The 16258-nt window shown below is 37.8% G+C and overlaps 2 protein-coding genes across 5 annotated transcripts in view; one reads left to right on the top strand and one right to left on the bottom strand.

Annotated features, from left to right (window-relative positions):
- Positions 1–15209, bottom strand: part of LOC144240561 (olfactory receptor 5AC1-like) — a 29296-nt gene extending 14087 nt beyond the window's left edge. The window contains exons 1-2 of the mRNA XM_077774928.1: positions 15133–15209; positions 9836–9911 (exon numbers count right to left, since the gene is read on the bottom strand). The gene's annotated coding sequence lies outside the window, so the exon portion shown is untranslated. The remainder of the gene's footprint in view (positions 1–9835; positions 9912–15132) is intronic.
- The window catches only part of GABRR3 (gamma-aminobutyric acid type A receptor subunit rho3), a 52322-nt gene continuing 45013 nt past the window's right edge, over positions 8950–16258 (top strand). For 2 of the 4 annotated variants that reach the window (XM_077774924.1, XM_077774926.1), the window contains exon 1: positions 15589–15715. Coding sequence is in view for 1 of the 4 variants with exons in the window: in XM_077774927.1 (XP_077631053.1) it covers positions 12081–12205 (125 nt within the window). In the remaining 3 variants the exon portion in view is untranslated. Of the gene's footprint in view, positions 9002–12078; positions 12206–15588; positions 15716–16258 lie in introns of those variants that run through there. The other 2 variants (XM_077774927.1, XM_077774925.1) reach the window with 2 other exon arrangements.

Genomic DNA, 16258 nt, shown 5'->3' on the forward strand with positions numbered 1-16258 from the left:
GAGAGAGAGAGAGAGCATAAATGGGAGAAGGGCAGAGAGAGAGAGAGAGAGAGAGAGAGACAGTCTGAAGCAGGCTCCAGGCTCTGAGCTGTCAGCACAGAGCCAACACAGTTATGATCAAGAACGGCAAGATCATAACCTGAGCTGAAGAAAGCTGTTTAACTGCATCACAAGAGCCATCTATGACAAGCCTTCAGCTAATNACTAATAGACAAACATTAGAGAATTCTTCTTTAAGTTTCTTTAAAAAAGAGAGGACACAATTGCTAATATCAGAAAAGAGAGAACATTAATCCAGATCCTATTAACATTAAAGGATTAATATGAACACCTCTATGCCCATAAATTTGATAAGCTAGATGAAATGGTTTAATTGTTTGAAAGACAGAATTTGTTGCTAAAACTGTGACAGAAGAAATAGTCAATTTGATAGGCCTATATCTATTAAAGAAATTAAGTCAATAATTAATAACTTTCCAGAATAGAAACCACCAGGCTCATATGGGTTCACTGGTGAATTGTACCAAACATTTAAGGAATAGATTATCTCAACTCCCTACAATATCCTTCAGATAATAGAAACAGTGGGTATACTTCCCAGCTCTTTCTATGAGTCCAGCATTACCCTAATACTAAAATCAGACACATTACAATGAAATAAAACTACAGACCAATGTCTCTCATGAACAAAGATACAAAAGCCTTCAATAAAAATATTAGCTAATCAAATCCAATAAAGTATAAAAAGAATTATACACTATGATGAGGTGAGATTTATGCCAGGTATGCAAAGCTGGTTTAATATTCAAAAATCAATTAATGGGCACCTGAGTGGCTCAGTTGGTTAAGTGTCCAACTCTTAATTTCAGCTCAGATCATAATCTCATAGTTTGTGAAATCAAGCCCTGTGTCGGGCACCACATGGACAACACAAAGCCTACTTAGGATTCTCTTTCTCCTTCTCTCTCTGCCCTTCCCTCTTCTCTCAAATAAATAAACTTTAAAAAAATCAATTAATATAATCCATAACATGATTAGGTAAAAAGAAAAAGCACATGATCATATCAATAAACGCAGAGAACACATTTGACAAATCCAACACCTATTCATGATATAAATTTGGTAAACTAGGGATAATGGGGAACTCCCCAAACTTGATAAAGAATAGCAACAAAGTATCTACAGATAACATCATACTTAGTGGTGAGAAACTTGAAGCTCTCCCACTAAGACCAGGTACAAATCAAGTATGCTCTCTCTTAGCACTATTTTTTTTTGTCTTAGAGAGTGTGAGCAGGGGAGGGATAGAGACAGAAAGAGAAAGAGAGAGACACAGACAGAAAGAGGGAGGGGGAGAGAGAGAGAGACAGAGAGAAAGACAGAGAGAGAGAGAGAGACAGAGAGAGAGAATCTTAAGTAGGCTCTATACTCAGTACAGAGCCTGACACAGGGCTTGATCCCACAACCCTGGGATCAGGACCTGACCTGAAATCAAGAGTCAGATGCTCAACCGACTGAGCCACCACTATTTTCTAACATCATACTTGAAGTCCTAGATAATGTAATAAGATAAGAAAAGGGAATAAACAATATACAGATTGGGAAGAAATAAATAAAACTTCTTTGTTCACAGAAGACATGATCATCTATGTAAAAAAAAAAAAGTGGCCAAAAAACTCTTTGAACTACTAAGTGATTATAGTAGGGTTTCAGGATATGAGGTTACTATAAAAGAGTTAATCCTTTTCCTATATATCAGAAATGAACAAGTAGAATTTGAAAATAAAAACAAAGTACCACTTATGTTTTCACAAAAAAATGAAATGCTCAGATATAAATCTAACAGAATATGTACAATGTATACATCAGAAAATCTACAAAACTCTGATGAATGAAATATAAAAAGAACTGAATAAATGGAAAAATAGTCCATGTTAATGGACAGAAAAATTTTTAATTATTAAGATGTCAGTTTTTCCCAATTTGATCTTTAGATTTAATGCAAAGCCAATCAATACCCTAGAAAATTATTTTGTGGATATCTACAAACTGATTCAAAAGTTTAGATGGAGAAGTGAGGATCCAGTATAGCCAATACAACATTAAAGAAGAGCAAAGTTGGAGAACTGATGCTACCTAATAAGTTACTTATTATACTTATTGCTTAATATTAAAATGACAGTAATCAAGACAGTATCGTATTGGTGAAAGGTCGGTGAGCAGGACAGAGAACCAGAAATAGACCCACGTAAGTAAAATATAGTCAACTAATCTTTGACAAAGGAGCAAAGGCAATACAATGGAGCACAGATAGTCTCTTCAACAAATGGTGTTGGAGCAATTGTACATCCACTCAAAAAAAAAAAAAAAGAATCTAAACACATACCTTACCCTTCACAAAATTAACTCAAAATGGATTACAGATATAAATATAAAAGGCAAAACTATAAATCTCCTAGAAGTTAACATAAGAGAAAACCTAGGTGACCTTAAGTATGGTGATGCCTTTTTGGATACAACACCAAAGACATGATCCATGAAAAAAAAACAAAAAAGGATGAGCTAGACTTTATTAAAATTAAAAGCTTCGACTCTGCAAAAGGTATGTCTAGAAACAAGAAAACAAGCCACAGACTGGGAAAAAATATTTACAAAAGGCACATATGATAAAAGATAGTTATCTAAGATACACAAAGAGTTCTTAAACCTCAACAATAAAAAAATAAACAAGCCAATTAAAAATGGGCCCAACACCTTAACAGACATGTCAATAAAGAAGATATACAAATGGCAAGTAGGAATATAAAAATATGGTACATATCATATGTTACCAGGGAAATATAAATTTAAAAACCTATGAGATGGGGCGCCTGGGTGGCTCAGTCGGTTGGGCATCCGACTTCAGCTCAGGTCATGATCTCGCGGTTCGTGGGTTCGAGCCCCATGTCAGGCTCTGTGCTGACAGCTAGCTCAGAGCCTGGAGCCTGTTTCGGATTCTGTGTCTCCCTCTCTCTCTGACCCTCCCCTGCTCACACTACCTCTCTCTCTCTCTCAGAAATAAATAAAACATTTTTTAAAAAATAAAAAAAAAACTATGAGATACCACCAAACATCTATTAGAATGTTCAAAATCTGGAACAGTGACACCACCATATGCTGGCAAGGATGTGGAGCAACAAGAAGTGTGACCCATGCTGGTGGGCCTTCAAAATGGTCTAGCCATTCTTGAAGACAGTGTGGTGGTCTCTTACAAACTGAACATACCCTTACCATATAATCCAGCAGGTCCACTTGTTGGCATTTACCCAAAGAAGTTGAAAACTTGTGTCTACACAAAAACCTGTACACAGATGCTTACAGAAGCTTTTCTCATAACTGCAAACTCTAGAAAACAACCAGGATGTCCTATATTGTTGGTGAATGGATAAATCAACTGTGGTACATACAGATAATAAACTGCTATTCAGTGCTAAACAGAAATGAACTGTCAAGCCATGAAAAGACATGGAGGAAACTTAAATGCATATTACTAACTAAAAGAAGCCAACTTAAAATGCTACATACTGTATGGTTCTAATATATAATATTGAGGAAAAAGCAAAACAATTGAGACAGTAAAAAGACCAGTGGTTGGCAAGGATTGAAGGGAAAGGGATAAATAAATAAGGCTGAAGAGCCAAAAATTAAGTCCTCCATTAAGAGAAACCTCGGGCTGCACGTAGCCCCAGTCCCAGTCCCAGGAAAAGCCTCAGACTGTTCAAGGCTAAAGCCATCCTCGGACCGCCCTCAGTTCAGATAAGAAAAAAGAAAAAAGAAACACTCCTATGGTCTGAGTCAAGGCTGGGAACTGCAGATACAAACTAGCCAATTTCTCACCGCTTGCCTGAACCCCACGTGGGCCCTTTGAACTCACCTCATAATTGGTCATTTCCAAAGGATTCTCAAAAGTCATGTTGGGTCCCACCAAAAGTAACGACACCTCACAGATACTGAATGGTCAAAGCTGTAATTGTAATTGGTGCTTATGTGATGATGCTACATGTACTGTAACACCCCCATCCCTTACTCCTTAAAAACCCGGTTCGCTATTGTTCTTCGCTTCACCTTGCTGCCATGACACCGGTAGGCTGGTGAGCCCCTGCTCGAGCTTGTAATAAAGACCCTTTTGTACTTGCATCGGTGCCGGCTCCTTGGAGGTCTCTGGGACTCGTGATTCGGGCACAACAAGGCACAGAGGATTTTTCAGTCAATGAAAATACTGCATATTATAATGATGGATACATGTCATTATTCATGTGTCCAGACCCATAGAATGCACAACATTAAGAGTGAAGTATAATGTAAACTATGGGCGTTAGGTGACTATGATGTATCTATGTAGGTCTATCAATTGTAACAAATGTACATTGTCTGGTTGAAGATGTTGATAATAAGGGAGTATATATGTGTGTAGAGGAAGTGACTATGTAGAAATTTTCTGTAATCCCCCTCTCATTTTTTTCTGTGAACCTTAAACTTCTGTAAAAATGGTCTTACTTAAAAACGATCTGGAGATGAATAGTGGTGATGGCTGCACAGTAATTTGAATGTACTTAATAATTCTGAACTGTGCACCTAAGCGTGGTTAAAAGTTTCATGTTATGTGATTTTCACAACAATTTTAAAAATTGAAGAAAAAAATCAATCGTATTTCTATATATTAACAATGTACAATTGAAAACAAAACTTTTTGAATCAATGACATTTATAAGAATTCCAAAAATATAAACTATTAGGTATAAATATAACAAAATACATATTAGATCTACAGCTGAAAAGTATAAACACTGATAAAAGAGATCACAAAAGTCCAAGGGAGAGGCATACCATACTCATTGATTGGATAGTTCAGCACAGTGAGATGTTAATTATCACCACTTTGATCTACAGATATAATGCAATGCCAATCAAAATCCTAGCAGAATTGTTTTGTAGACATAGAAAAGCTGACCCGAAAACTTGTACACAAGGACAAAAGAACTAGAATAATGAGAACGGCTTTGCAAAAGAATAAAGTTGAATGATTTTATGATTTATTTACTATGAAGCTACAGTGATCAAGGCAGTGTGGTTTAGCACAGGGATAATAACATAAGACCAATATAACAGAATACAATTTCTCCAATAGGCAATGGGAAAATATTTTTGCCAGAGAAAAGATATTAGAAAAAGAAGTATGATTAATGTATACTGGCATAACTGCATATAGAAGAGAGTAAACTAGAAAGACTTTGGCCAAAGAGGTTGATTTAGATATATATTTATATTAAGACAAAAAGGTTTAGTGGCAATGAGAATACAAAGGAACAGCAAAACAAGTTTTGAAGTAAAACACAAATTTTTTTAAGTAGGCTCCACACCCAGCTTGAACTCACCACCCTGAGATCAAGACGTGAGCTGAGATCAAGAGTCCAGGGCCTAACTCACTGAGACACCTAGATGCCCCTCAAAACAGAGAGAGAGAGAGAGAGAGAGAGAGGAAGGGAGGAAGGGAGGAAGGAAGAAAGAAAAAGGGGGGAAAGAAAGAAGGAAAGAGAAGGGAAGGAAGGAAGGAAGGAAGGAAGGAAGGAAGGAAGAAAGAAAGAAAGAAAGAAAGAAAGAAAGAAAGAAAGAAAGAAAGGAAGGAAGGAAGGAAGGAAGAAAGAAAAAAAGAAAACCTTGAAAAGGGAAGGATCAAAGATGACTTCAAATTTTTGAGACTTGGAGACTGGATGGATGGTGGGAATCATGATCAAAATCATGATGTTGGAAATCCAAAGACTATATTAATAGAGAGGAGTAAGATTGGCAGCTAACATTAATTGTGGCGATTGTTGTATTTTCATTGTGCTAAATGCACTTTGTTTTATAGAAAGTTTCTGTTTCCATAGTGTTCACTTGTACCTCCTAGCATTCCCAGAGATAAAACAAAAATGCTGTTCTTACATGTAGGTAAGAGATGAAACCTTAAAAAAATGCTCAGTGTTCAGAGAAACCAACAAACACCATTAGTCAACCTACATTCGAGGTAAATAATTGCATTTTCCTCGATAACAGGGACATTTTCCCCCAGAGTCATTTGGCATTATATCATTAATCTTTTCTTTAATATTGCCTGTACTGTTAAGCGAAATTACTGTGATTTTCCTTTCGTGAGGAAGAGGACATGTGCGATAGTGTCGTCCGGCTGGTATGTGTAGTTTATGCTGTCATCTAGTGGTCATAGTGTACTATTGCATTGTGATGAAAATTTCTCTGCTTTAGTGCTGCCCACTTTCTTCTAAAGCAGAGCAAGATTCTCCAGTCCTGTCTCCTATCACAGCGCTGTCTCTCAGGACTGAACTGAGAGGGGAATAATAAATGTGGTGAAAAGAAGTTTTACTAGTGCCCTGGTCATTCTGAGAAACGGAAGAGAAAACCCCGTCTCCGAATGAGAACAAAGATTTTGTGGAGGGGAGTGAATGCCCCCTACTGGCTACTCTTGGCATGGCCGGGTTATATAGTATTTCCAATGTACCAAAGCAAAATAAACAAGAAAACAAATGCAAATGTATATAATCTCTCCAATCTTAGTTTCTTCATATATTAAAAAGATGAGGGGGTAGACTAAATGATCTCCAAAGTTTTTTCCATATCAAAGTTCTACAATTCTACAGTTTTCATCTCAAGGTACTTTGCCTATGTGACATCATTGCAGACACTGAAAATTTTCTGGAGGCTTGGATCTTTATCGTTTTTTGTCAGATGTTCTCAATTCAGTCTAAATAAGATCTTCACTTTCCTTTTCTCTCTTTGCAAGCAAAGTAATAGGTACATGATCCATGATGACCATATTGAGGACACAGCCAACGTATCTGAGTTTTCTTTCCGTTTCTCTGTCAAAGGAATGGAAGCTGGCTGACATCATCGGGGTGGAAGGAGAGTGAACAAGACGCAATTTATTTGAAGGGGACATAAGCCATTACAAAATTCTCCAGTGACCCTGCGATTTATTTTGTTTCCTTTTAGTTACCACATTCTAATTTTGACAGATGTGGTTTTCTGCTTTTCTCTTAAGAAGCTTACTGGGCTTGCACAGAAAGTACTAAAGGGATAAGGTTAAGGGGCCGATTCAGCATCACAGAGACAGATGCCTTATTGTGATTGAACTGAAACTAAGACCTTCCATGGGTCAACTCTTTGTAGGCTATGACATTGCCTTATTTTCATTTTTATGCAAACCATTTCCACTTAAAATTCATAACTGACAACATATAAACTACTTTTATTCCTCCCTTAATTTAAATGGTGAAGAAAGGCAAATGATCTACCAGGTATATCTGAAAAACATGTGCTCCAAAATAGCTCCATTGCTGGCCTGAAACGTCTACTTTTGCTTTTGTGCCTCATTTCTTCAGGTCAAAATATTGCTTCAAAATCCCCTTTCAATGTCTTGCCTAGTTTTTATCAGCCATCACTATTACATTTTGAGTTTAAAAGTTTAGCATTCTGGGTACCTGGGTGGCTCAGTTAAGTGTCTGATGTTGGCTCAGGTCATGATCTGAAGGTTTGTTGTTCAAGCCCTGTGTCGGGCTCTGTGCTGATAGCTCAATGCCTGGAGCCTGCTTCAGATTCTGTGTCTACATCTCTCTCTGCCACCCCTCTGCTCACACTCTATCTCTCTCTTTATCAAAAATAAATAAACATAAAAATAGTTTAGCAGTCATCAAAAGTAGTCTTGAGATGATAGGAGATGATAGGACATAGCATTTGATCAGGAAAATGGGTAAAACACAGATTTACCTATAAATCAGAATTTCCCAATTGGTGTTCTGGAGTAGCACTTTTTTTTGAGTAATATGAGGAATTATTGCAGATTTAAAAAAAAAAAAAAAAAAAGGAGATCTGAGAAGCACCTGGGTGGTTCAGTCGGTTGAGCCTCGGACCCTTGATTTCTGCTCAGGTCAGAATCACACAGTCGTGGAATTGAGCCCTGCATCAGCCTCTACACTGAGAATGGAGCCTGCTTGGAATTCTCTCTTTCTCTTCCTTCCTCTGTCCTTCTCCCCTGCTTGCTCACTCTCTCTCTCTCTCTCTCTCTCAAGTAAATAAACAAATAACAAAAAGATCTGAGGTCAGTCAGCTTTGGGAAATAGAATTCAGTAGAAGTAAACAGGCTTTTTTTTTTTTTTGTAACTGAGGGTTTTGGTGTATTAATAATCATTCAACAAATATTTATTAAACACAAACTATATGCCAAAAATGGTTATATGTTTGGAATACTCCAAGGAATAAGACAAACAAAGATTGCTCTCTTGCACAGCTTACATTCTAGCAAGATTGGACAGAAAATGAATGATAAACATAATAAGTAAGTTGTATAAAACATGGTAAGTGTCATATAAGGTACATTGTGACAGGTTGTTGGAGGAAAGGGAGCATTCTGCATTGTTTTACAAGTGGTCAGAGTATGTTTCATTGAGTAAATGACATTTGTGCAAAGATTTAAGTTGTTTCAAGTAGTTACTCATACAGATAACTGGATAAAAAATGTGTCAGGCAAAGGTGACAACCAGGGCAAGGACCCTGAGATACGAACATGCTTGGTGTGTTCAAGGAAGAGCAAAAAAGCCAGTGTTTGTGGAACAGGTGGGGGAGTGGAAGGAACAGTCGGAGAAATCAGAGAGGCAAAGAGGAAATTGGGGTTGCAGATTACGTAGGGCTTTCCTAGCCATTGTAAAGGCTTTGTAAACTGAGAAAAGTGAGAAGCCATTGCAGTGTTTTGAAAAGAGGAGTAACTTGACTTAATATTATTTTTTTTACTATTTATTTATTTATTTTGAAAGAGAGAGCGAGCAGGGGAGGAGCAGAGAGAGAAGAAGACAGAGAATCCGAAGCAGGCTCCACACTGTCAGCACAGAGCCCAAGGTGGGGCTCAGGAACCATGAGATCATGACTTGAGCCCAAATCAAGAGTTGGACCCTTAACTGACTGAGCCACCCAGGTACCCTGACTTAATATTTTTTTAAAGAATCGCTGGTTGCTGTGAATTGAATGAAGTGGGGCAAAGGAAGAAGCAGGAAGACTAGGTAGGGCATTTCTGCCATAATTCAAGCAAGATTGTGACTAAAGACCAGGGAAATAGCTGAGGTAGTAGCGAGAAGCACTTGGACGTTTTCTTAAGGTGGATTGGTCATGGAGTGGGAGAGAGAAGATTCAAGAAAGGACAGTATTGTTATCAGGTGAGATAGAGAAGGTTGTAGGTGGATCAGGAGAAAAATATTAACAAGCTTCCTTTTGGACATGTTGAACTTAAGATAATTATCAGACATCCAGGTAGAAATACTAAGCAGGCAGTTGGATGTGTGTCGTAGTCCATTTGAGCCGCTGTAACATGATACCACCGACCAGTGGCTAATGAAGGACAGAAATTTATTGTTTACAGTTCTGGAAGCTGAAACTTCAAGATCAGGGAGCCAGCTTGGTCAGATGAGGGCCTTCTTTGGGGCTGCAGACTTTTTATTGTATCCTCACATTATGGAAGGGGTGTAGGATCCCTCTGGGGATCTTTTATAAGAGCACTAATCCCATTTTTTTGTGAGGGATTCATCCTCATGACCTAATTACCTCCCCAAAGACCCACCTACTAAAACCATTGCCTTTGGGAGTTAGGATTTTAACATACAAGTTTTCAGGGACACAAACACTGAGACCATAGCAATATGAGATGGAATTTTGGGAGAAAAGCCCAGACTGATGATATAAAACAAACTGTACCACAAGGAAATCCTCCAGCAGACAAAGTGACAGTAGTTTGAAACCAATTAACTCTTCTTACATGTCTTCTATTGATTGGCTCTTTGCAGAAGAGGAAAGCTTACTGGCTCATACATGAAAAACAAATGCTCCGACATCTGTGAAATTTAATAAAAGGAAACCTTGTTTAGGATGAAATCCAGAGGCCAGCAGGGGGAGCCCTCACACCAAACCTCTCCTTGTCAATTGTGGACCCAAAGGGAAGAGAGAGCCCATGCCAGAGGATACTCCTTTAAATATCCCAGCAGGAGGAAGAAAGACTTTCTTCCTGCCCAGCCAGTGAGAGACTGTCACAACTCAACCAATGAGAAGCCACTACCCTTTAAAACTGTTTATTCCAATGGACTTTTTGTTTATAACAGCCCTTCCCAACTGTTCCCCTTCCTCCATAAAGGAGATTTCCTCTCCTTTATTCTGTGGACTTGCCTCTGTCTTGCAGTAGCTTGCGTGGCATGGATTTCAATTCTTTATGACTCTTTAATAACCGTTTCTGCGGGTAAGATAACTGGCAGTTTTATTTTTAAGGTTGACACTCCTCAAGCCAGTAGGGAAATTAAAATTAAAACTACAACAGCTGTTGGATTAGGTAATATTTAGAAACCTGTTAATACAAAGTTTTTAAAAGATTTTTTTTAAATGAAAGCTCTCATTCTCTAGTAGTGGGGTTGTAATTTGGTATACTCACTTTTATGAACAATACAGTATTATCCAGTAAATTTGAAGATATAAAAATGGTTCAGCCTAGCAGTTTTACTTCTAGATGTTTACCCTAAAGAAACTCGTACAGATGTGCACAAGGAAATATTTACAAACATTCACTGCAGAATTGTTTATAATAAATTGTTTATGATAAAAAAATAAGAAATAATGTTCCTCAACAAAATAATAAATAAATTAAATGTTAGTAATCCACATTGAACTACCATATAGCAGTTAAAAATGAATTAACTAGACTTACATCTATCAACCTAATAAATCTCTCAGCATAAGGCTAAGAGAAAAAGGCAGGTGTAAAAGTATAATATGACATCATTTTTATAAAATTTTTGAAACATGCAAAAAAGGTTGTATGTTATTTATGAATATATACATGTAATAGTGTAACTTTATATGATGGTAAACACTAGAGGATAAGGGGAGAGGTAAGAATTTATTACATCATTCTGTATATTTGTGATATTTTATATTAAGCATATATTTTAAAGAGGAAAGACATGCCTGAGAAGCATATGAGAAGGTTTTAATACATTGGCTAAGAGAAGATGTAATCTAAGTAAAAATAAATTAATGTGCTAAAGCAGTAATCCAAGATACAAGATGTCAGGGAGACAAATCAATTCCTGGAAAACTTAAGAATTTCCTTCACACTCTGTTTCTGAGAAGAAAATGGTATTCTTCTTAAGTCCTGGTAAACAAGTCAGCTGTTGCTATTTTGCTCACCTTGTGATCTCCCAGTTGGAGAAATTTAATTTCACTGACATTTTTATTCTTTGGAAATTTGCAGACTTATAGAGAGTGTTTCCAGGGGATATTTCTACTCTATGGATGCAAAGAACTTTTAGGAATCCGTATAGCCATAGTTTACCCGTGACAGTGTATTTCTTTCCCACTGCCCAAGGATAATTTTGTTTTTATTTATCAGATTGTTTACCATATTAAATCTTAAATTGAACCAGTTTTGCTTTCAATGGAATACACCATCATTTTAAAATATGGTTGTTTGTTCAACAAAATAATAATTTAATGTTTTTCTATGTACTATGGCAGTCTGTATGCATATAGGGAGAAAAAGATTCATTTCTGGTTAAAAAGGTCCTCCAATGCATAATTAAAATTAAATTAATCATCTTTGTTCCTTTAAGCCATATTATTTTGCTGAATCATTAAATATATTCAAATGATATTGTGTTGGATTAAGGGGATTTAATGCCTAACCTCACTTCTTTCCTGAGGACCAGACTGCAGCTGAGAGTTTATTGAGTAGGGGATCAAGCATCTCACTAAGAACCTTCACAGGAAAGAGGGACTAAAGGATAGAAACTGCAAATGAAAAGATCTGCTTTTGTTTTCCTTAAACTGCTGATGAGCCAGACAGATGTTTGCCTGTGAGTGATGTGAACCTATTTAATCTACTAAAACAAACCACACCATATCGAAGGCAGTGCCTCTCTTTTTTCCTTGAAATCTTTTACGTGGCACTCTGTTTGCTTTTAAAGAGCTACATGAAGAAGCAATACATCCATCTACATTCCTTTCTTTTGGAAGAGATGATCCTGGCTTCCCAGTTGGTCTTCCTCACCTGCATCTGGATCACACTGACGCCAGATGTTTTTGCTGCTTCTGAAATCAAGAAGTCCTACCAGCAGTGCTCAGCTTCAATGAAAAGAGCCAGGTAAGATAGCCAGAGTCTAGTCTCTGCAATCAGTGACCACTTTCCCTCACCAACTGCCTCACACCTGTGGGAAACCTAGAAACAAATCTCTTTCATATTTGTGTTGGTGATTGTCTCTGGAACTAGTTCACCCATCAAAATAAATCACCTCTGGTTAGCATAAGAAAGATGCTAGTAAATCTTGGGTCCTGCCGGCAATTGTATGCTTATATTTGGAGAATACAATTAGGGGCTCATGTAGGGATCTTTTTTCAGAGAATGTATTTCTTCAATGAATAATGCATCTATTACTAATAATGACACAAGTTTCATCAATTTTTTTTGAGTAGAAATTAGTCTAAGCAACAGCTTCTAATGTCAAGTAATGTCAAGTACTTAGAGAGTTCCATAAATTGATAATATAGGAATGAAAAGCATAAAGCCATTTGTTGCCTTTCAAGATGAGTTTCCATACATTTGAAATATTATCCTGAATGTCAATACATCATCATTACTATCTTTTTTTAATGTGTTTTTTTTTTTTAATTTATTTTTGAGAGACAGGGAGAAACAGCACAAGCAGGGGAGGGTCAGAAAGAGGGAGACACAGAATCCGAAGCAGGCTCCAGGCTCTGAGCTGTCAGCACAGAGCCCAACGCAGGGCTCGAACCCGCGAATCGCGAGATCATGACCTGAGCAGAAGCCAGATGCTTAACCCAATGAGCCACCCAGGCTCCCCTCATCATTACTGTCTTATCATCGATAATTGAGAGCATGTTTGCAAATGCCAGTGGAGGAGCAATCTAGTAGAGTGACTAGTTCACACTGCTTTGCTGGCAACTCCCCACACTTTGGCACTAAGTGTCCCAGGAATCCCTTCTGTCCAAGGCAAGCAGGAATGATGAGTAACCCTACTATTTCAGTACCTTTAATAAGCAAAAAGTAACCTCTTGCTCCCTTTTACCAAACACAAGATTTTCAAAAATACCCAGTAGGGGAAATTGAGGAATGAAGGTGAGTGATATCACTCAGCCAATCTTGGCAATCAACAAGGTGACAGATGTTTCAGCCAGATTGCCCTCATGTCTTGAATATTTATGAAGCACTCACAATAAGATCAGGAAAGAGAACATAAAAAACTAATAAATCCTTGTGAAGCCTCAGATTTAATGACCAGAAACAAAAGAGGTGTGGAGGGGTTGGGAAGAAAACTTTACTAGACTCCTTCCTGATTTCTGCTCTGCTCTTAAAAGTCACGGACCACCTCCCACACTTTTTTCCATGCTTCTGTTCCCACATTTAGATCTGAGATAATATGAAGTTTCATCCAGTTTAATCACTTTTTGAGTCTTCCTCAAGGCAATTAGGGAAGCAATATTTGCAAAACATGGGATTATAACACCAGACTGAGGAAAAGGGAGATTGTGAGAGGAGCTAACCCAGCACACTGGCCCACTATCAGGGAGAGCTGCTGCAGAAGAATCTTTGTGTATTTTTCAGGTGTTATCTAAGGGGCAAGAAGGGCTTCAGTTCTTTGTGGTAAGGTGGGAATTTCTTTCTTATGTTAAAGGTCTCATTTTTAGACCCTATTTAAATGAAGAGGGTATCTCAGGGGCCAAGCATATCTGTTTTCGCTTCTCTCTATCCTAGGTGACGTACCCCTTTCATCATTAAGCTAGAATATGATTCATTAAAATTTATATTGGTTTCTTTTGTTCTTCAAAGAAAAATCCTCTAGGGCACTAGGGATTGAGTAAACTATCAACTCTGGTTCAAAAGTAGCCACTTAGAATGAAAGCCAGTCATTTCCTCTGACTGAACAGAGTAATCCAGCCAGCCAGTTTCTGAGCTGCCACTCACCAGTCTTTCATGCAGATTTGAAGGCATTTTCTGACAAAAACATGGGAATTACTGTACAGGGTAGTTTCTAAAGTAGGGAGCCCAGGATTCTTCAGACCTCAGTATGTGAATAAAATCTGTGAGGGTCTTTGCCCCACACCCAATCTGATTATCAGTAACTAAATAAGTAATGATTTACTCAATTAATTAATTATCCATTCCTTCATAATGTAAGAGAACAAACAGAATGAACATGGAAGAAAAGCATGATCTTTGTTTGAAAATTATGAAGTGGATGGATTTACATTACCTTGCATTTATGTCCATTATTTTGAGCCAGTTTTCATCCAGTCAGGTTTTTACATGCTTTGCTATTATTTTTTTTTCAGAATATAATCATACTCTTTACCCAAAGATTACCTTTTTTGTCCAAATATTGTTAAAATATTTTACCCAAAGATACCCTTTGTTTCTTAAAAACAAAATAGGACAAAAAAGGGAAATTAGTGAATAAAGTAAGTTTTGGCAAGTGAAAAATGTCCCTGTTTTGTCTAGGGAAAATGTTTGGCTCCCCAGTGATACAAAGAGGATTAAGCATATTGGCCCACTGAATATTTATTCATTCTGCTAATGGTTGTCTTAGGTGCCCTTTATATGCCAAGTGCTGGGCTGGGAATTACAGATGCGAGGGGAACAATATGCTGTCTCAGGTCTTAAGAAGTGTGAGTAGAGTATGCACTCTGCCTAAATGGGCTTACAGGGGCCAGTTGTTACATTTGCTGGAAATCTATTTGCTGGCTGTTAAAAATCAACGTTATTAAAAATTAAATTATATAGGGGCGGCTGGGTGGCTCAGTTGGTTAAGCATCCGACTTCGGCTCAGGTCAGATTTCATGGTTCATGGTTTAGAGCCCCGCATCAGGCGCTGTGCTGACAGCTCAGAGCCTTGAGCCTATTTCAGATTCTGTGTCTTCCTCTCTCTCTGCCCCTCCCCCACTCATGCTCTGTCTCTCTCTGTCTCAAAAATAAACTATAAAAATTAAAAAAAGTTAAATTATATAAACATACAGTTAAATAAATTATTTTTTAAAAAAGTAATAAGTACTTACGTAAGGACACAAGTCTAAACCAAACTGACTCCATGACAGGCTTTCAGTTTCCCCTCTAAACTAGAAGGCCTAAGTTTCAGCTTCCCCAAAACTATCAGGCAGTTACACATTGCCCAAGGCAGGAGAAACCACCCTTGCAATAGCCAATCAGGAAAGGCCAGCGGCTACCCTCCACATTACTAAGGGAGAGGCCTGGAGATAGAAACTATAGATAGGACACTGTTACCTAATGTTAAAGTTAACCCGTTAGTCGCTGAACAAGACCCTAGGCTCCCTCTGTGATTGGTTGAATTTAAAGGTACTCTAAACGTTGTAATTGGATCCCGCCAAAAGTAACGAATACTCTAGACAATGTGTATGGTCAAACCCGCTGTCAATGATGTTGTATAATTATGATTGGATTACTGTTTCCATGCCACAACTTCTGTCACTCCCCTGTCACAAACCCCAGAAAAACCCTACTCTGCCTTTGCTCGGGGCTCACAGCAGGGATCCACTGCGCTGGTAAAGTCTGTGAGTTGCCTTTGCATGCGTGACTCGGTCTCCCCGGTGGTCTCTGGTCGTTGAGGATACTGCGATCTGGGTATAACACTTAAAACTCACCACTTCCTAATTCCTGTATTGCATTTTACTGTTACCATTGTTCTTTAGGTTATTTACATCTATTCTATATGTATAGTAGAAATCCATGCTATACTATATCATCCTATCCTATCTATTATAGTAAATTATGTTAAATCATACTATATTATGTTATGTTGTACTAAACCATATTATATCATATCATAATATATCATATCATACCAGATTATATTATATAGCCCTACACTATGGGCTGGTATGCACATCTCTATCATGTCAGTACCTCGAAATCAGCCAAGTGGGAGTATTTACATCATGGGAATCAGCAAACACTACAAATAGGGCTGCTTCCTTCCTGGAAAACAACTTGTTAACCATTTACGCACATTCATGAACCTAACATGAAAGGCCTGAGGGCCCTAGGGAGAGCAAATTCAAGTGCTACTGCAGGTAAGACAGAAGGCAGAGGCAAAGGTTGTGTGACTACAGACAATACACTTCTCTGGAGGCAATAGCTTGTCAGGTCCAGCCTTTTCTTGTTGTA

The sequence above is a fragment of the Crocuta crocuta genome, unplaced genomic scaffold, assembly GCF_008692635.1.
Source record: "Crocuta crocuta isolate KB4526 unplaced genomic scaffold, BGI_CrCroc_1.0 scaffold6, whole genome shotgun sequence".
NCBI classification, from domain to species: domain Eukaryota; kingdom Metazoa; phylum Chordata; class Mammalia; order Carnivora; family Hyaenidae; genus Crocuta; species Crocuta crocuta.